The sequence below is a fragment of the Zonotrichia albicollis genome, chromosome 2 (assembly GCF_047830755.1).
Source record: "Zonotrichia albicollis isolate bZonAlb1 chromosome 2, bZonAlb1.hap1, whole genome shotgun sequence".
NCBI classification, from domain to species: Eukaryota; Metazoa; Chordata; class Aves; order Passeriformes; family Passerellidae; genus Zonotrichia; species Zonotrichia albicollis.
In genome coordinates, this window is record NC_133820.1 from 91,349,573 (window position 1) to 91,363,149 (window position 13,577).

General features: G+C 36.6%; 1 protein-coding gene across 5 annotated transcripts in view; it reads right to left on the minus strand.

Annotated features, from left to right (window-relative positions):
• The window catches only part of NALCN (sodium leak channel, non-selective), a 239,290-nt gene that overhangs the window by 96,111 nt on the left and 129,602 nt on the right, over positions 1-13,577 (minus strand). For all 5 annotated transcript variants that reach the window (XM_074535672.1, XM_074535671.1, XM_074535670.1 and 2 more), the window contains 2 exons: positions 10,573-10,764; positions 2,828-2,965 (listed from right to left, as the gene is read on the minus strand). In XM_074535672.1, coding sequence (XP_074391773.1) covers positions 2,828-2,965; positions 10,573-10,764 — 330 coding nt within the window. The remainder of the gene's footprint in view (positions 1-2,827; positions 2,966-10,572; positions 10,765-13,577) is intronic.

Sequence of the window (13,577 nt, forward strand, 5' to 3'; positions counted from 1 at the left end):
AACAAGAAGCTGGCTTTAGCTGGGATTAGAAGAATCCCAGGTAGCACCCTGGAGTACCCTGATCATCCCAGTGGCCATACTGACACAGATGGATCAACACTCACTGGATAATCACCCCCAGGATCCTGGACATCTCATGATTTAGACTGATACTGCTGGAACAATGCTGAAACCAGGCTCTGCATCCCCGCAGCTGGTTGAACACTGGAAGCAGCACTAGTGATCACTTTTGCTCTCTTTTTCTGTCTCTCTTTCTGTCTTTACTTCATCTATACCTCTTTAGTGTCTCTTTTACCTTTCACCTTACTCCATTATCCAAAACCCACTGCCATGTGCTTATACAGTAGGTCACAGACTAACATACTAATTTCCATGCCAAGTGGAACTTTCTGATTGTTTGTGGACCCTTTGACTTTTGTCATTCCTTTTGATCAACAAGCATTTATGAAAAGTGCTTTGATCCCTAGTTGCTAATGAAGAATTTTGCTATAATTCTGTTAGGATTTTACAGTATGGTAGTTTGCTTATTTAGATATCCTGTTCATGATATGATACTCAGTACCTGCTGCTCAAAGCATAACAGTTAAGAAAGTTCAGTTCCATGCAAAAAAGAAGTACAGCACTCATCAAATATACCATCCCTTACAGTCTTGCTGATTCATGCACTGATATGTATCAAGGCAAGACTTTCATTAACTCCCTTTTTGCTTTTTCCAACAAGAACCAAAGAAAATGTACCACAAAAGAAAACTTAAATGCAAACTTGTTATTTGTTTAACTTCCTCTGCCACCATCTCAACTAATTACAGTCCTTGTTTCCAAGAGAGTGAGTCTTTTTTGGGATTCAATTTTTCTTTGCCTTCTTATGTGAAACCGATTAATTTCTTTCCAAGTCTCTAGAGTCTGCTATGCCAAATGCCTGCAATTATCATTCTCAATTCTAATTGTCCCCCCTTTTCTGGCTGGTGAAAGTAATTTCTTCATTTGACTTTACTCTTGTTATTCTCTGATGGCTGTTTATTCTTAGAATGCTTCTTTTTGGTTTTTGTAGCAGCCCAACCATTTTCATGCTCCCTTACCAGTTCTATGTTATTTTGTTTTAAATTTCTTTTGCCTACAGACGACTCTGTCCTACATAGTTTTCCCTTCCAAGGTTTGAGAAAGATCTTAGAATTGAAACCAAAATTTCATAAATCCAGATAATTCTGCAAAGTTGTCTGTGCAGTGTTTTTTCATTCATGTAGAATTTGCATAGGTTCATGAGAACAAAAGTGTACCCTTATGGAGCAAGCAAGGACTGTGTATTTAAATGAAAATTCCCTACAAAAGAACTGAGGATGGTGTACAGAAAAGTGACTTCATTCCTAGGAAAATCAGTGCTTTCAGTAAACAAATAGAGAAGTTCCAGATGATTCTTTCAAATTAAGGAACATAAAACAGAATACTAAAATTGCTCTTACAGCTAAATTATTTCTCAATTAAGATGTGAATTTTTAGCAGAGAGGTCACTTGACACAATTTTACTTTATGGGCTTGCTTAATACTCATCTAAGAAGTAAAAATGAATTACTGATTAGAAAATATTCTTGATGAAGAATCAAAAAAACATCAATAAGATTCTCTTACCAGTAATTGCTTTCAAATCTATGACCAAAAACTCACTTTCTTTTTGCTTTAAAACCACATTTCTCAAGTTTAACTGATCACTGCTGCATGAAAAGTTGCATTTTCTGACCCTTGTGAGCAAATTACATGTCCTATATATCTTAAAACATACATTTTCTTGGCTTATACTTTGATGTGATTAAGCTGCTCTAAGAGCAGGAAACATACTTGATTGCCATTTATAAAGTGGTCAAGTTTTCAATCCACATGAAGGAATCCATTGCACCCACAATTGTAGTCCAGCTATTCAGTTCTTTAGAAGTGAAATGGGATACAATGTAAAGTAAAAGAAGTAAATAGAAGCTGGTGGAGATTGTAGAAATACAGTTAGTACCATATGTAAGCAGACATATGAGCAAAGAAAGAAAATGGAATGAACAAAGTGAAAATAAGACTAAGTGAATGGAAAATAAAAAAATGAGCATAGTAGGAGTGAATTAAGGATGCATAAAATTATTATTTTCCTGATTGTGGTATTTTATCTGTGTGGTATTAAAATAAAGTAACAAGCCGTTATTGATAGAGGATAATCAAAGAAGAGTTTTCCTTCCGATTTTCTCTATGAAAGAATGTAATAATCATACATGAAATACATACAGAAAAAAAAGTTGTTTTTTGTTTTTTTATACAATCCACATTTCTGTTTGCATGCAGGAACTGCTGTATTAGTTCTTATCATTTATTGCTGGATATACTATATCATACATTTTCCATGCATTGATTTTGTATCAGGCAACAGGACAGTAGGGATGACTAGTTAAGGGTTTATATCGTAAGGTTTTACATTTCTCACTTTAATTGCTGTTGCCAAGAGAATGCAATGAAAGCTGAGGGGACGAGTTCTACATGACAAATAAAATCACTTAGCTCTGAAATCATTAGAGATGTGAAGGTACAAGGCAGATAACAACTATATTGTTAGTCTGGCAGTGTGACTTGGATCTAAGAAGAACAACACCTCACACCAGAACAAAGGCCATCACCTTGTGTCACAAGGCTGAAGGGTAAATTTATTCTACCACATCCGTGAACTAAAAGCTGCCTATGCCAAAAATGAGCATCACAATTAGTTTTAACTAGCTGAGAATAATAAGTAGTATAAGAGCTATGAGAGTAATTCAAAATGAAATGAAGCACAACACATTTGAGAGTGAAAACTTACCAGAGTAGCAAAAAGATGATATAGTATAAAATAAATAGCAACTACTGGTGCCCACATATGTCCTACAGCATTCAGTGTCTGATCCATGACGTCCACCCATCCTTCCTGTGTGAGAATCTGAAACATTGACATGAATGCCTGCAAGAAATAGAATTGCAAACATATTAATGAATTATACTAATATGGTTTTATTGACACATTCCTAAAACTGATTTAACAGAGATGCATACCTCCTTTGGTTTTCTTTTTTAAACCTTAGAAATGTGTTTAACTTTTAAAGTCAAGTAGAAGGCTACTCATGAGCTAAAGGAGAAATAAATAGCTTGATTTTGACAGAACTGTAACCTTCAATTGTTAACACAGTCCTAGCTTCATTAGCACATACAAAGAACCTTTTGGTTTCCTTCATGGCTGGAAAAATAGGATAAATATCCTGAGCATCAGAGATTATTGTTTTGAATATGATACTGTATTGTGATTTTTTCATTATGCTTTCTCTTCTATGTTTCCTCTCTCTAAATATACCTATAATAAAGTATTATAATTAAATGCAACCACAAATTATGTTATCTTAATAGCAGAAGCCTTTGAGGACTCCACAGGCAAGACTAACTAACACATGGCAAGCTCTCTGCACCTGCACTTGATTCAGCCAGTCAGACTTTTCCTCTATATTTTTTAAATAGTATTTTTTGTGGAACTACCCCTGCAACATTTTCAAACTCCTTGAGACTAGGCATTTATGTCAAAAATAGAGGAAATGGGAATGTTTCAAACAATTTATTTATTTAGTGATAGGAACATATGAAATTAGATAAGCCTAGAACCCAGACACCTTTGAAACCGCAGCTGGAGCCTACAGAACAAACCACAATTGAACTCAGCATGAGCAATGTGCAACTGCAAGAAATACATCCTACACAGACATTGAGGAATGCACACCGCCTAGGAAACAGAAGTTTGAGTATGGTATCAAAGTGAAATATCTTGACAGTCTCAACTGTCTAAATGAGGCCAAACTACTGCACAAGTTTCTTTTGCTTTTGCCTGACATTGAAAGTACTCTCTTTCCAGACAGTAAGGATCAAAGTTGGTATCTTACCGAAGTTTATGCAAAACAAAAAAGTGTTACAAACTGAAAACAACAATGCAGCTTACAGCTAACAGGATTCCTAGAATTCAAAATTACAGAACACAGTTACAAGGATGTATTAGATCTGTGCTCAGTGTGCCCAGCAGCCACAGATTAACACATTAATGTGATGGCACAAAGAGAAAAGGATTCTTCTTGTCAAACCTATGAGAAAATAGTATCCAGACAGCCCTTCACTGCAACTTACCCTGGGCCAAAACCTGTGCTGGAAAAGCTGAAAACATGTAGCTATACAAACTTATGTGCTTGGGAAACAATGAAATGGTGCTAATTTTTAAAGTTGCTGGCAAAAATAACTGTGTGGAAGACCTCAAATTTATATTACTATTATAAACCACAGGAAAATACTTTCCTTGAGCTTCTTATCAAGTTTATCAAGGTTTTCAAACAAAACATTGATTTCTCTATAATGTTTCTTCCGATGTTTCTTCTAAACCAAACCATTAAGGTTATATCCCCACCCTTAGGGGAGTCCACTCAAGATTTTGACTTCTCCCCTGCAGTAAAAGCAAATTTACTCTAGAGAAGTCTGTCCATGTGCATGCATACAGCACTTTTGGCTCTATGTGTGATCCCTATGGCTAACAATCATCAATATTTGGTGTCAAGAAACTCTATAAAGGAGGATGTGGCGTGATTTGTATCATGAAATCCAGTGTATTTCAAGGACTATATGCCTAAAATTTGAAAGGAGGACCTGCAGTTACAAAACATGCTGAGATGGGGCTGGGTAAGGCAGGGATAATCCAGTACATCTTGTTATACAGGCACTGCATGAAAGACACTGCCTTTTTGGAGTGCCCAGTGTAACAGGACAATTTCCATGTCTGTACCCAGGGATTACCTTGGAGAAAGTTTGCTGGAAGAAGAAAAGAAGTGGCAGAAGGTACTAAGCAGTATCAGAAGACCTCTGATACTGCCTGTCCATTCTTTCACTGACCACGGATAAGGATCCTAGCAGTAAAGCTTTTTCTCCTCTGTTGGTTTAAATAATACATATTTTAAAGTGCAGAAACTGAATCATGTTGCATCTCTATATTTGGAGGAAGAACTATGAATTTTTGCTCTGTTACAGGGTTCACAAACATTTAGCTGCTGAGGGTTTTGTAAGTCATTTGCCTGCTGACTCACATAAAAAAGCCACTCATCAAAGTCCAACTTGTTTTCTTATTGCTGCTGTGTTCTGTGGCACTCTGAAGCAGATAGAAGCACAAACACCCTGCTAGGTTAAGACCAAGAAGTTTGAATGTTGTTTTTTACAGTTGCTTTTCAGAATGAACTCACACTAATCAAATTTTTAGAGATGCTTAAACCTACAAGTCCAAATTACGAGAAGTGAAGCTGAGATGAACATGGAGCAGACCAAGGCATCCAAATGAGAAATCACACATGTTCAGAGAGAAGTTAAACACAGACTTTGATTTCTACACCAGAACCATCCTGACCAAATGTTAAGTCCGAGGCTTTCTTTTGAGATGCAGATCTCACAGAGGACAAAGGCTACCACGAACTAGAAGTAGCAGAGAAAAATGCTGTCAACTACTTTTCTGTAAATTCTTTAGGGGGGTTAAAGTGTTTAGTATGTCAAGTATTCGGAGAGGCCAAGCACAAGGCCTGAAATTTGCATAGTACCCTCTGCTTTATGTTTCTGCCAGTAATCTTGTCCTTAACAAGCACATTGCCAATCTGCAGACACATCCACCCTTCAAATGAGTGTCCCCTCCCAGCCATGTGCACAGAATCTACACCGTGCAAAATTACAAACTCTTAGTACTCCTTTCCTTATTAGAGAATCATTTGATCCCCATGCAAGACATGCAGAGAAAGAAACATTTGGGATCTTTAACTAGGAAAGGCCTTTTGTAGTCAGCTGAGCATGCATGAAACAAGCAGAAAATTCAGCCTCCATTAGATCTGCCAGCAGGGCTTGAGGATGAAGAAGACAAGGACCCCATGGGTGTTCAGCACTGCTTCTCATGTCCCAGGTCTCTATGTGATGGGGAGCTGAAGCTAAACCAGGCAGCTGTCACTGCCAGTGGCCATCATACCTGGTTAGTGTGGCACTCCTTGCTGAAGCTTAAGGTGGGCACTACATTAAATAATACATCCCAATGCTGGCTTTAAAAACACCTGAGGGACTGGATAACTGAACTAGTGCAGCATCCTTTCTTCTGAATCACACTTAATTACCACAGCTTACTGTTTTTTTAAAAAAACACATATTTTACTCAATTGTTCAAGTTTATATTTCTTAATTCTTTAAGTTATAAAAATAGCTTCAGTCTACGTTGTGGACTCGTCATTAATACATTAATAGATTAACGTGGAGAAGATATTATTTAATATAAAAAATCTAATCTTCCATCAAAATCAGTTATCAGTAAAGCATATAGTTTTATAAAATGGTCTTTCAATATAATTTAAGCATTTTATTATGATATTAAATTCCAGTAGAATTCAAAACATTAGTTTAAGTAAATAAGGCAGCGCACAATGAATATGTGCTTTGCACCGAGCAATCTTCTTTGGAGCAAGTTATTTTTAGCTGAAAGGTGTACCTCCCACTGTTTATTTTAAAATTAATTTGAAATGCAACTAGCTGACAGAATCAACATCTGTGAAGACGAGACAGAAATTTATGCAAATGGTGATTTTCTGAATTAATTTGTGTTATAGAAAAGACTGTCAATTTCTTTGGGTATTTATGCCCTATTACTTAATGAGCTGTTTTGATGATGGAAGTCAAACTACCTTTTTATTTATAGTGTAAGATTGGCAAAGGTTTGGTAGAATATATGAGCCAAAGTGCCATTTCTGACATCTTGTCCAACTGTTACAGAGGTGGTGTCACACAAATTACTACTTACAGTTATAATGTACTTGTCTTGTAACTGGTGCTTGCCCACAAAATTTTAGGGACCAAATTCCACTGGCCTAATTCATGGAAGCAGTTCTACAATCATAGGGATTGCTTCTGCAAATTAAGTTAATAGGATTTAGGACATTGCTGCAACATCCTCCTACCAGCAGAAACTTATGTTTTCCTCCTGACACAGTCACAAGGACTCAGTAACACCTAAAGAAGAGTAGCCATCCTTTAAAAATGTGGCAGTGATACTGAGATTTTAACTGAATCAGAGAGTTAAGACTGCATTGCTCATCTTTGTTTAATGGGTTTTGCTAAGGTTGAGCTAATATCTCACATCACAAACTTTTTTCAAGGTCAAGACTAGGAGCCACTAGCTTTTGTGAAAACTGGGGAATTGTTGTTGGGATTAGTTGGGCCTGGCTTTCATCTTGTGTTGACCCATTTAAAAGAAGGGCCACATTCCCAACTTTGCAAATTGAGACCGAGCACAAGGCTGCAAACTTCAAAAGAAACCGGGGCATGGAAGTCAGAGACACTAACAGTGTGTTTTGTTCTCCATACAGTGAATTTTATTAGCAGCAACCCTATACCTATGTGTTCTTCAGGGGGCCCTACCACCCCATCCTTCCTCATGGCTCAATATGTGGAGCCCAAGAAGACATGCAAAAATAAGAGATAGCAGATGGTTAAAAACAGTAAAGCAAACATCTATATTTTTGTACTTAGCATTAGAGAGAAAGCCAGTCCATTTGGCAAGTTGTAATGGCCAAAAGAAGGGTGAAATTAGTAGCTATGGCAACAGTGAGCTTGTGCCTATTGATTTTCATCAGGAAACCATGTGAAAACATGCAATTTAGAGGCATTAGCAAAAGGAGGAGGTCTATTCCAAAACCCATACTGCGCCTTCTTATAAAGCACTTAGTTTCAAAATGATTTTAGGTTTTGTCTGTTTCAATGTAGAAAGCACTTTAATGTAGAAACTCAAAATTTAGCCTTTAGTGTCACCATTTTTGTTATCATGCTTGTCCTCCCTGTATTTTTAACTGAAAAACTCACAGCAACAGTCCTGGCTATTTAAGGTTTGCTCTTCTTTGAGGGTGAGCTCCTTATCATTTATCTTAGCAAATTCTGGCATTGCAGACTTAATATCATCTCACATGTTATATAGCCTGTCTTCAGTTATGTTTTGAATATAATTAAAATTGCCTTATTGTGAACTGATTCAGTGATCTTTCTTCAGGGAAGAAAATTGGAAAAGTCCCAGACTTTGCTAGGAAGACAAACTCCTTCAGAGGTATGCCACCATTTCACACCATCAATCACAATTTTGAGTACAAAATTTTCACTGACTTTTAACCTAATAAGAGATGCTTTACTATAAAACTACAAAAAGAAACCACATTCTGTAAATTTTATGCTTCTGAAACAAATATAACAACGTGAATTGAATACATGAAAAAATAAAAAAAGAGGGACTCATGCTTCTGGCTATCATATGAAAAAAAATATTGAAAACATTTCAATTCAGTATAGCTGTAACACTCTTCTACGGTTGTTAACAGCTCTTCTCTTTTTCCAGTACTTAAGTCATAAAATAGACGGAGCAAGACGTGTCCTGTTTGTAAAAACATTATAATTTGTTGGCAAAAATATTTTCTCACTCTTTAATCGTGTATTTAGTATTTACATATTCCTGTTAAAATTCAATATGCTAGAGGCCTTTTTGAAGCTTAAATGGCAACAGACTAAAATGCTCAAAATAATCCAAAACTTTACTAATGTATTGATATAAATTGGCCATTTTGCATTGCAAGTGGATCTTTCTCAGGTACTTATATCAATTTATCTAGTCAAAATATAAAGATGATGGCAATCCTATCTTATTTTGATACTGCAATTATTCTTTCAGGACTTTCACTGACATTTTGCACAAATAATAAAATAATTAGAAAACTAAATTCCATGGTAATTTGAAACCTGCAGTTTTTTTCAAAAGTTTTACATGGGAACTGAGAATAGAATATGGTGGTAATATCACCTGAGGTAGAGACCTGACTTAATTAGGAAAGCTTAAGTTTTATTTTATTTTATTTTTCTTCAGCATTTAATGAATTATACTGAATATCTAATTCTAGTGGCTGCTTTTCTAAGCATGTTTTCCAAAATAGAAAGCATGGTGTTGCATTATTCCCTGTGGGTAGGCATTATTTGTTCCACATTGGATGGCCAGCTTCCCATAGATCAAGTTCAGCTTGATAATTACAAATTGTTGTTTAGCCATTTTGTTCGCTAAATACATGACCCTTGAGGCTTCCTTCTTCATTGTTATTTAATTGTTCCAAGCAATGCACTTCCACTAAAATAGATACATTGGATAACCAAACTGGAATGACAGAAACAAATAAATTGTCACTGGAATCAATCCATGTACACTCAGTCTAATCCAGTATTAAAGAAATTGCACTATTTTCATTCAGAACAGTGTGCTTCAACAAATACATTAGCTTCAATTTCCACTGATTTTCAATGTTCTGTTCTGAATTAACGTAATGCCCATAAATATCCATTATTTATACCCAAAAGGCAAACACTTATTTTGTCAATGCAGGCAGGTTTTATAACCCTGTGTAAAACAAGCATTCTTGTACAAATCAAGAACAACCACTTTCATAATAGGAAGATATAAATCATGTGTTTACACGTTTTATATAAATTCTTGGCTATATTCATGTCTGTGGACATCAATTCTCTTCCTGTTACATGACAGAGTACTGTTAAGCTGTATGCTGTGCTGTGTCATAATCACAGTGCATGGGCAAAATTTCTGTGTTCCCTTGACAGCAGAAATAGAATACACATCACAAGGAAACACGGTTTTCACTACAGAAGGACTACAGGGCGATTATTACACCTAGAAAATACAATTTTTAAAAACCTATACATACAGAGATAAACTGCTTCATGTTTCTCAGAAGGAAAGGAAGATGCCAATATAATAAGAAATATGATAGAATCTGTCCAGGTTTGGGCTGGGATAGAACTAATTTTCTTCCTGGTAGCTGGCACAGTGCTACATTTTGGATTTAAGATGAGAATGATGCTGATAATACCCTGATGTTTTAGCTGGTGCTGAGCAGTGCTTGCACAGTGTCAGGGCCTTTCCTGCCCCTCACCTTGTCAGTGAACCAGCTGAGGTTGTTATGAGGGGTAGGACAGGTAACTCCAAATGACCAAAGGGATATCCCATCACATATGGCACCATGGTCACCATATAAACTAAGGGAAAGCTGGTTATGGGCTGCACACTGGAAGCTGGCTGAGCATCAGCCAACATATACTGAGCAACGGCACTGTGAGCTACTGATTTTGTATATTCTTGTATCATTATTGTCTCCCTTTCCATTTCTGTCCTACTAAAATTTCTTTATCTCAGCCCACAAATTTTACTTTTTCCCCCCTGCAATTCTCTCCTCTATCCCACTGCAGGGGGAAGATTGAACAAGTGGCTATGGAATGTTTAGCTCTACTGGCCAGGTTAAACTCAACAGAATCACAGAATCATTAGGATGGAAAGGACCTTTAAGATCACTGAGTCCAATCATTTACCAAACACTGCCAATTCTGCCATCAATGGTAAGAAAATATCTTACGATATTTTTCTTATCGAAAATACAATAAGAAAATAGTGACATCCAATGAGTAATCAGTGCTTTTTATACTTGCCCTTGGAAAGGTTGTAAATCTATCCAGTTCTTCCACAAAGCAAAACATCTGTAAACTGATTGCTGACATTACAATTAAAAGGCTGGCAGTAAATACCACCAAACTTCCAAGTTTTTTTCCTGGTCCAAAGATCTTATACACAAAATCCTCCAAAGCGGGAGAAATCTTTATAAGCCGAACTACTCTAAGAACCTGCAAAGAAAGAGAAAAATGCAACTTATTAATTATTTATCACGTTAATCAAAAACTTTCAAAATATTAGACATTCATGGCCAAAAAGGGACCTGAAGCCTTGTAGACCAATAAATATCAAGTTGCCACCACTTGTAATAGATGACATGTTGTGTGTTAGGTTGAAACCACAAAACCAGGAACATAAGCAGCATTGAGACATACAGGCATGGGAGGAGCCCAGGGGTCTCCGAGGCTGCAGTCAACTCACTGATCATGAAGTCATTACAGACCTGCAATTGGGTGAGGCTAGTTTTGGGATAACAATGGGAACAAAGACATAGACAAAACACACCACAAGTATTAAATATGAATGTAATGTGAAATTAGAGACCAAACAAGGTTTACAGTATGTTTCCAAACATAAGAATGCCTCCAGGTAGGAGTCAAAGTGCATCAGTCTAGATTTAGCAACGAAGAATCTACTGAAGTGCTAGGTAAATGACACTGTTAAAATTTCATTCTTATATGAAATGGATAGGGTCTTGAAGTGTCTTTGACAAAAGCTCTACTTTGAACAGTGGGCTCAACGAAATGGCTTTGAAAGGCTGCTTCTAACTTAGATTTCTCTGATTTTATGATGTTTGCTATATCAGGTTACATATTCACATAAAGAACTGCCAAGTCTTCTTCCTCATATCATGTTTCCATTTCACTGACCTGAAGCAAAATTGTTTCACATTATGTACTATATAACCTAGTAAACTTGGTAATGAACATATTTTGCTACTTCATATTATATATAACATGGGAAATTTTGGGTCGTGTTTCTTAGTATCAAAGAAAGTCAGCATCTCACAACAGCACTGTTTGCCCCTGACATATCTGACACTTCTCAGTGCTGGCAGCAAAACTTTTATCTTGTGTGGAACTCCTGACCCATTCACTACTGAGTCTACGTTGAAAGAGCTGCTAACAACTGTGATTCTCCTGTTTCTGCCATTGATGTTGACTTGTGACAAGAACATCAGTATTAACAACAGGCAGTGGCAGCAACGTTAGTTGCTGAAGACAACAGACAGCAGCATATGGGGCAACTGAGATTCTGCAGTTCTTAGGAAGAAAAAGGGTCTCTATTTCAAGGTATCACAAGAATCATATTGAAACTGAAAAGTAGGAATTACAGTGTAATTATTGTCTGACCTTATGTACAAATCAAATACAATTACTATGCTGATTTTGGAAACAAATTAAGTGTGACACAAGTTGTTCATACAGTGAGCTCACTGTAGTCCTGTAGCTTGCAAATAGTGTACACCTTTGGATTTCACATGAAGCTTATCTCCCTACCCATTTGTAAGGTATGCAGAATATGCTTGTCATCTAGATTTAACTACTAAAGACAGGGGTGGGGGGAGAGAAAGAGAGAGTCAACTCAAGAGAGCAACCTATTCCAAACATACCAGAGCCCTCACGTGAGATGGGATAAGCATTCACTGTCTTCAGTGGCAAAAATGAGTCCTAGATTCAGAGGTTACACTAGACAGCTTAACTTTCACAACATCAGCACAAGGTGAGATGAAGTCCTTTCTTTCATATTGGTACCACCACTATATTGCATATAATCTGAGTACATGAAACTGACTACCAAGGAAGATAGTGAGATGAGTGAGACTTCCAGGTACTATTAAAATGTAAACATGGTGTCTTCTTACTTACAAGATTTACTCATGGTGTAAATGTTAGCTCTGTTCCCCATCAATACTAGTTTCAACATAGACCCCAGTGGGGAGAAGATTTCATACTAGTTGGTATTCCGAGTGGTGTTTTAGATAAACTAATTATTTGCCTTACTTTTTTCCCCTTTCTTTGGGGAACTTCAATTGACCTTTAAGCCACACACTAATCTTATTGATACTATTTGGTTTCTTCATTTATTTTCATTAGGCAACAAACTGAATCTAGCAAAAGTACATTCTAATGAATTTATGCATTTTGTGTAATCGGATTGCAAATTGTATTATATTTAGGAGCTGTAGAAGATGCACTATTTGGATTAAATCTAAAAAATATATTTAAAACAAATCAAAATTAATAATACAAAGAAGGAACCATAGCTCTCTTACAAATAATGTCTGCATCTCCTGCAAGGGATGACAGTTATTCAGAAAATGACTCAACAGTATTTTCCCCAAGCACAAATACAATACCATCTCTTTAGTCCAGTATAGGTTAAATTCTGTTTAAATATATCCCTTTTATGCTGGTTCATTACAGATATCTGCGACAATATGCAAAATCTGTTATTTCTTCACTAATTTTATGTCCTACAGATATAGCTAGATAACAGTCCTTTGCTGTAGTCTTTCACAGAGGGCTCTGCAAAGCATCTTGAATGAATGCACAGTGAATGCAAGGAAGATAGGTGGGAGGGTGGACAGTAGCCAATGTAGTAAAGACTGAGTGATGTGTTGGCAAAAGGTAATGATATAGATCAATGAATAATGCAAACTGAAATGTATGCAAGACAACCCAAACAATAATTCTTGCTTGCTATCCTGGAATGTGTCAAGGAGGACTTCTGTTTTCAGTAATCTGTTTTGTTGGCTGACAAGGAACACATTTACGCTGTCATCACAAATACCTAAATGCCTGGAAATCTGCCTAACATTAAGACGTATTCATGTGAAAAAGGCATTTTGACCTTGGTTGATTTGAAAATGTGCTATCTAGCTTGCCCAGAACTTAACTGTGGAGGAGTATGGCGTGTACCTTACATGACTGACTTCAAAGGTATTCTGCAACCTTCCAATCATTCACCTCCTAGGTGACTG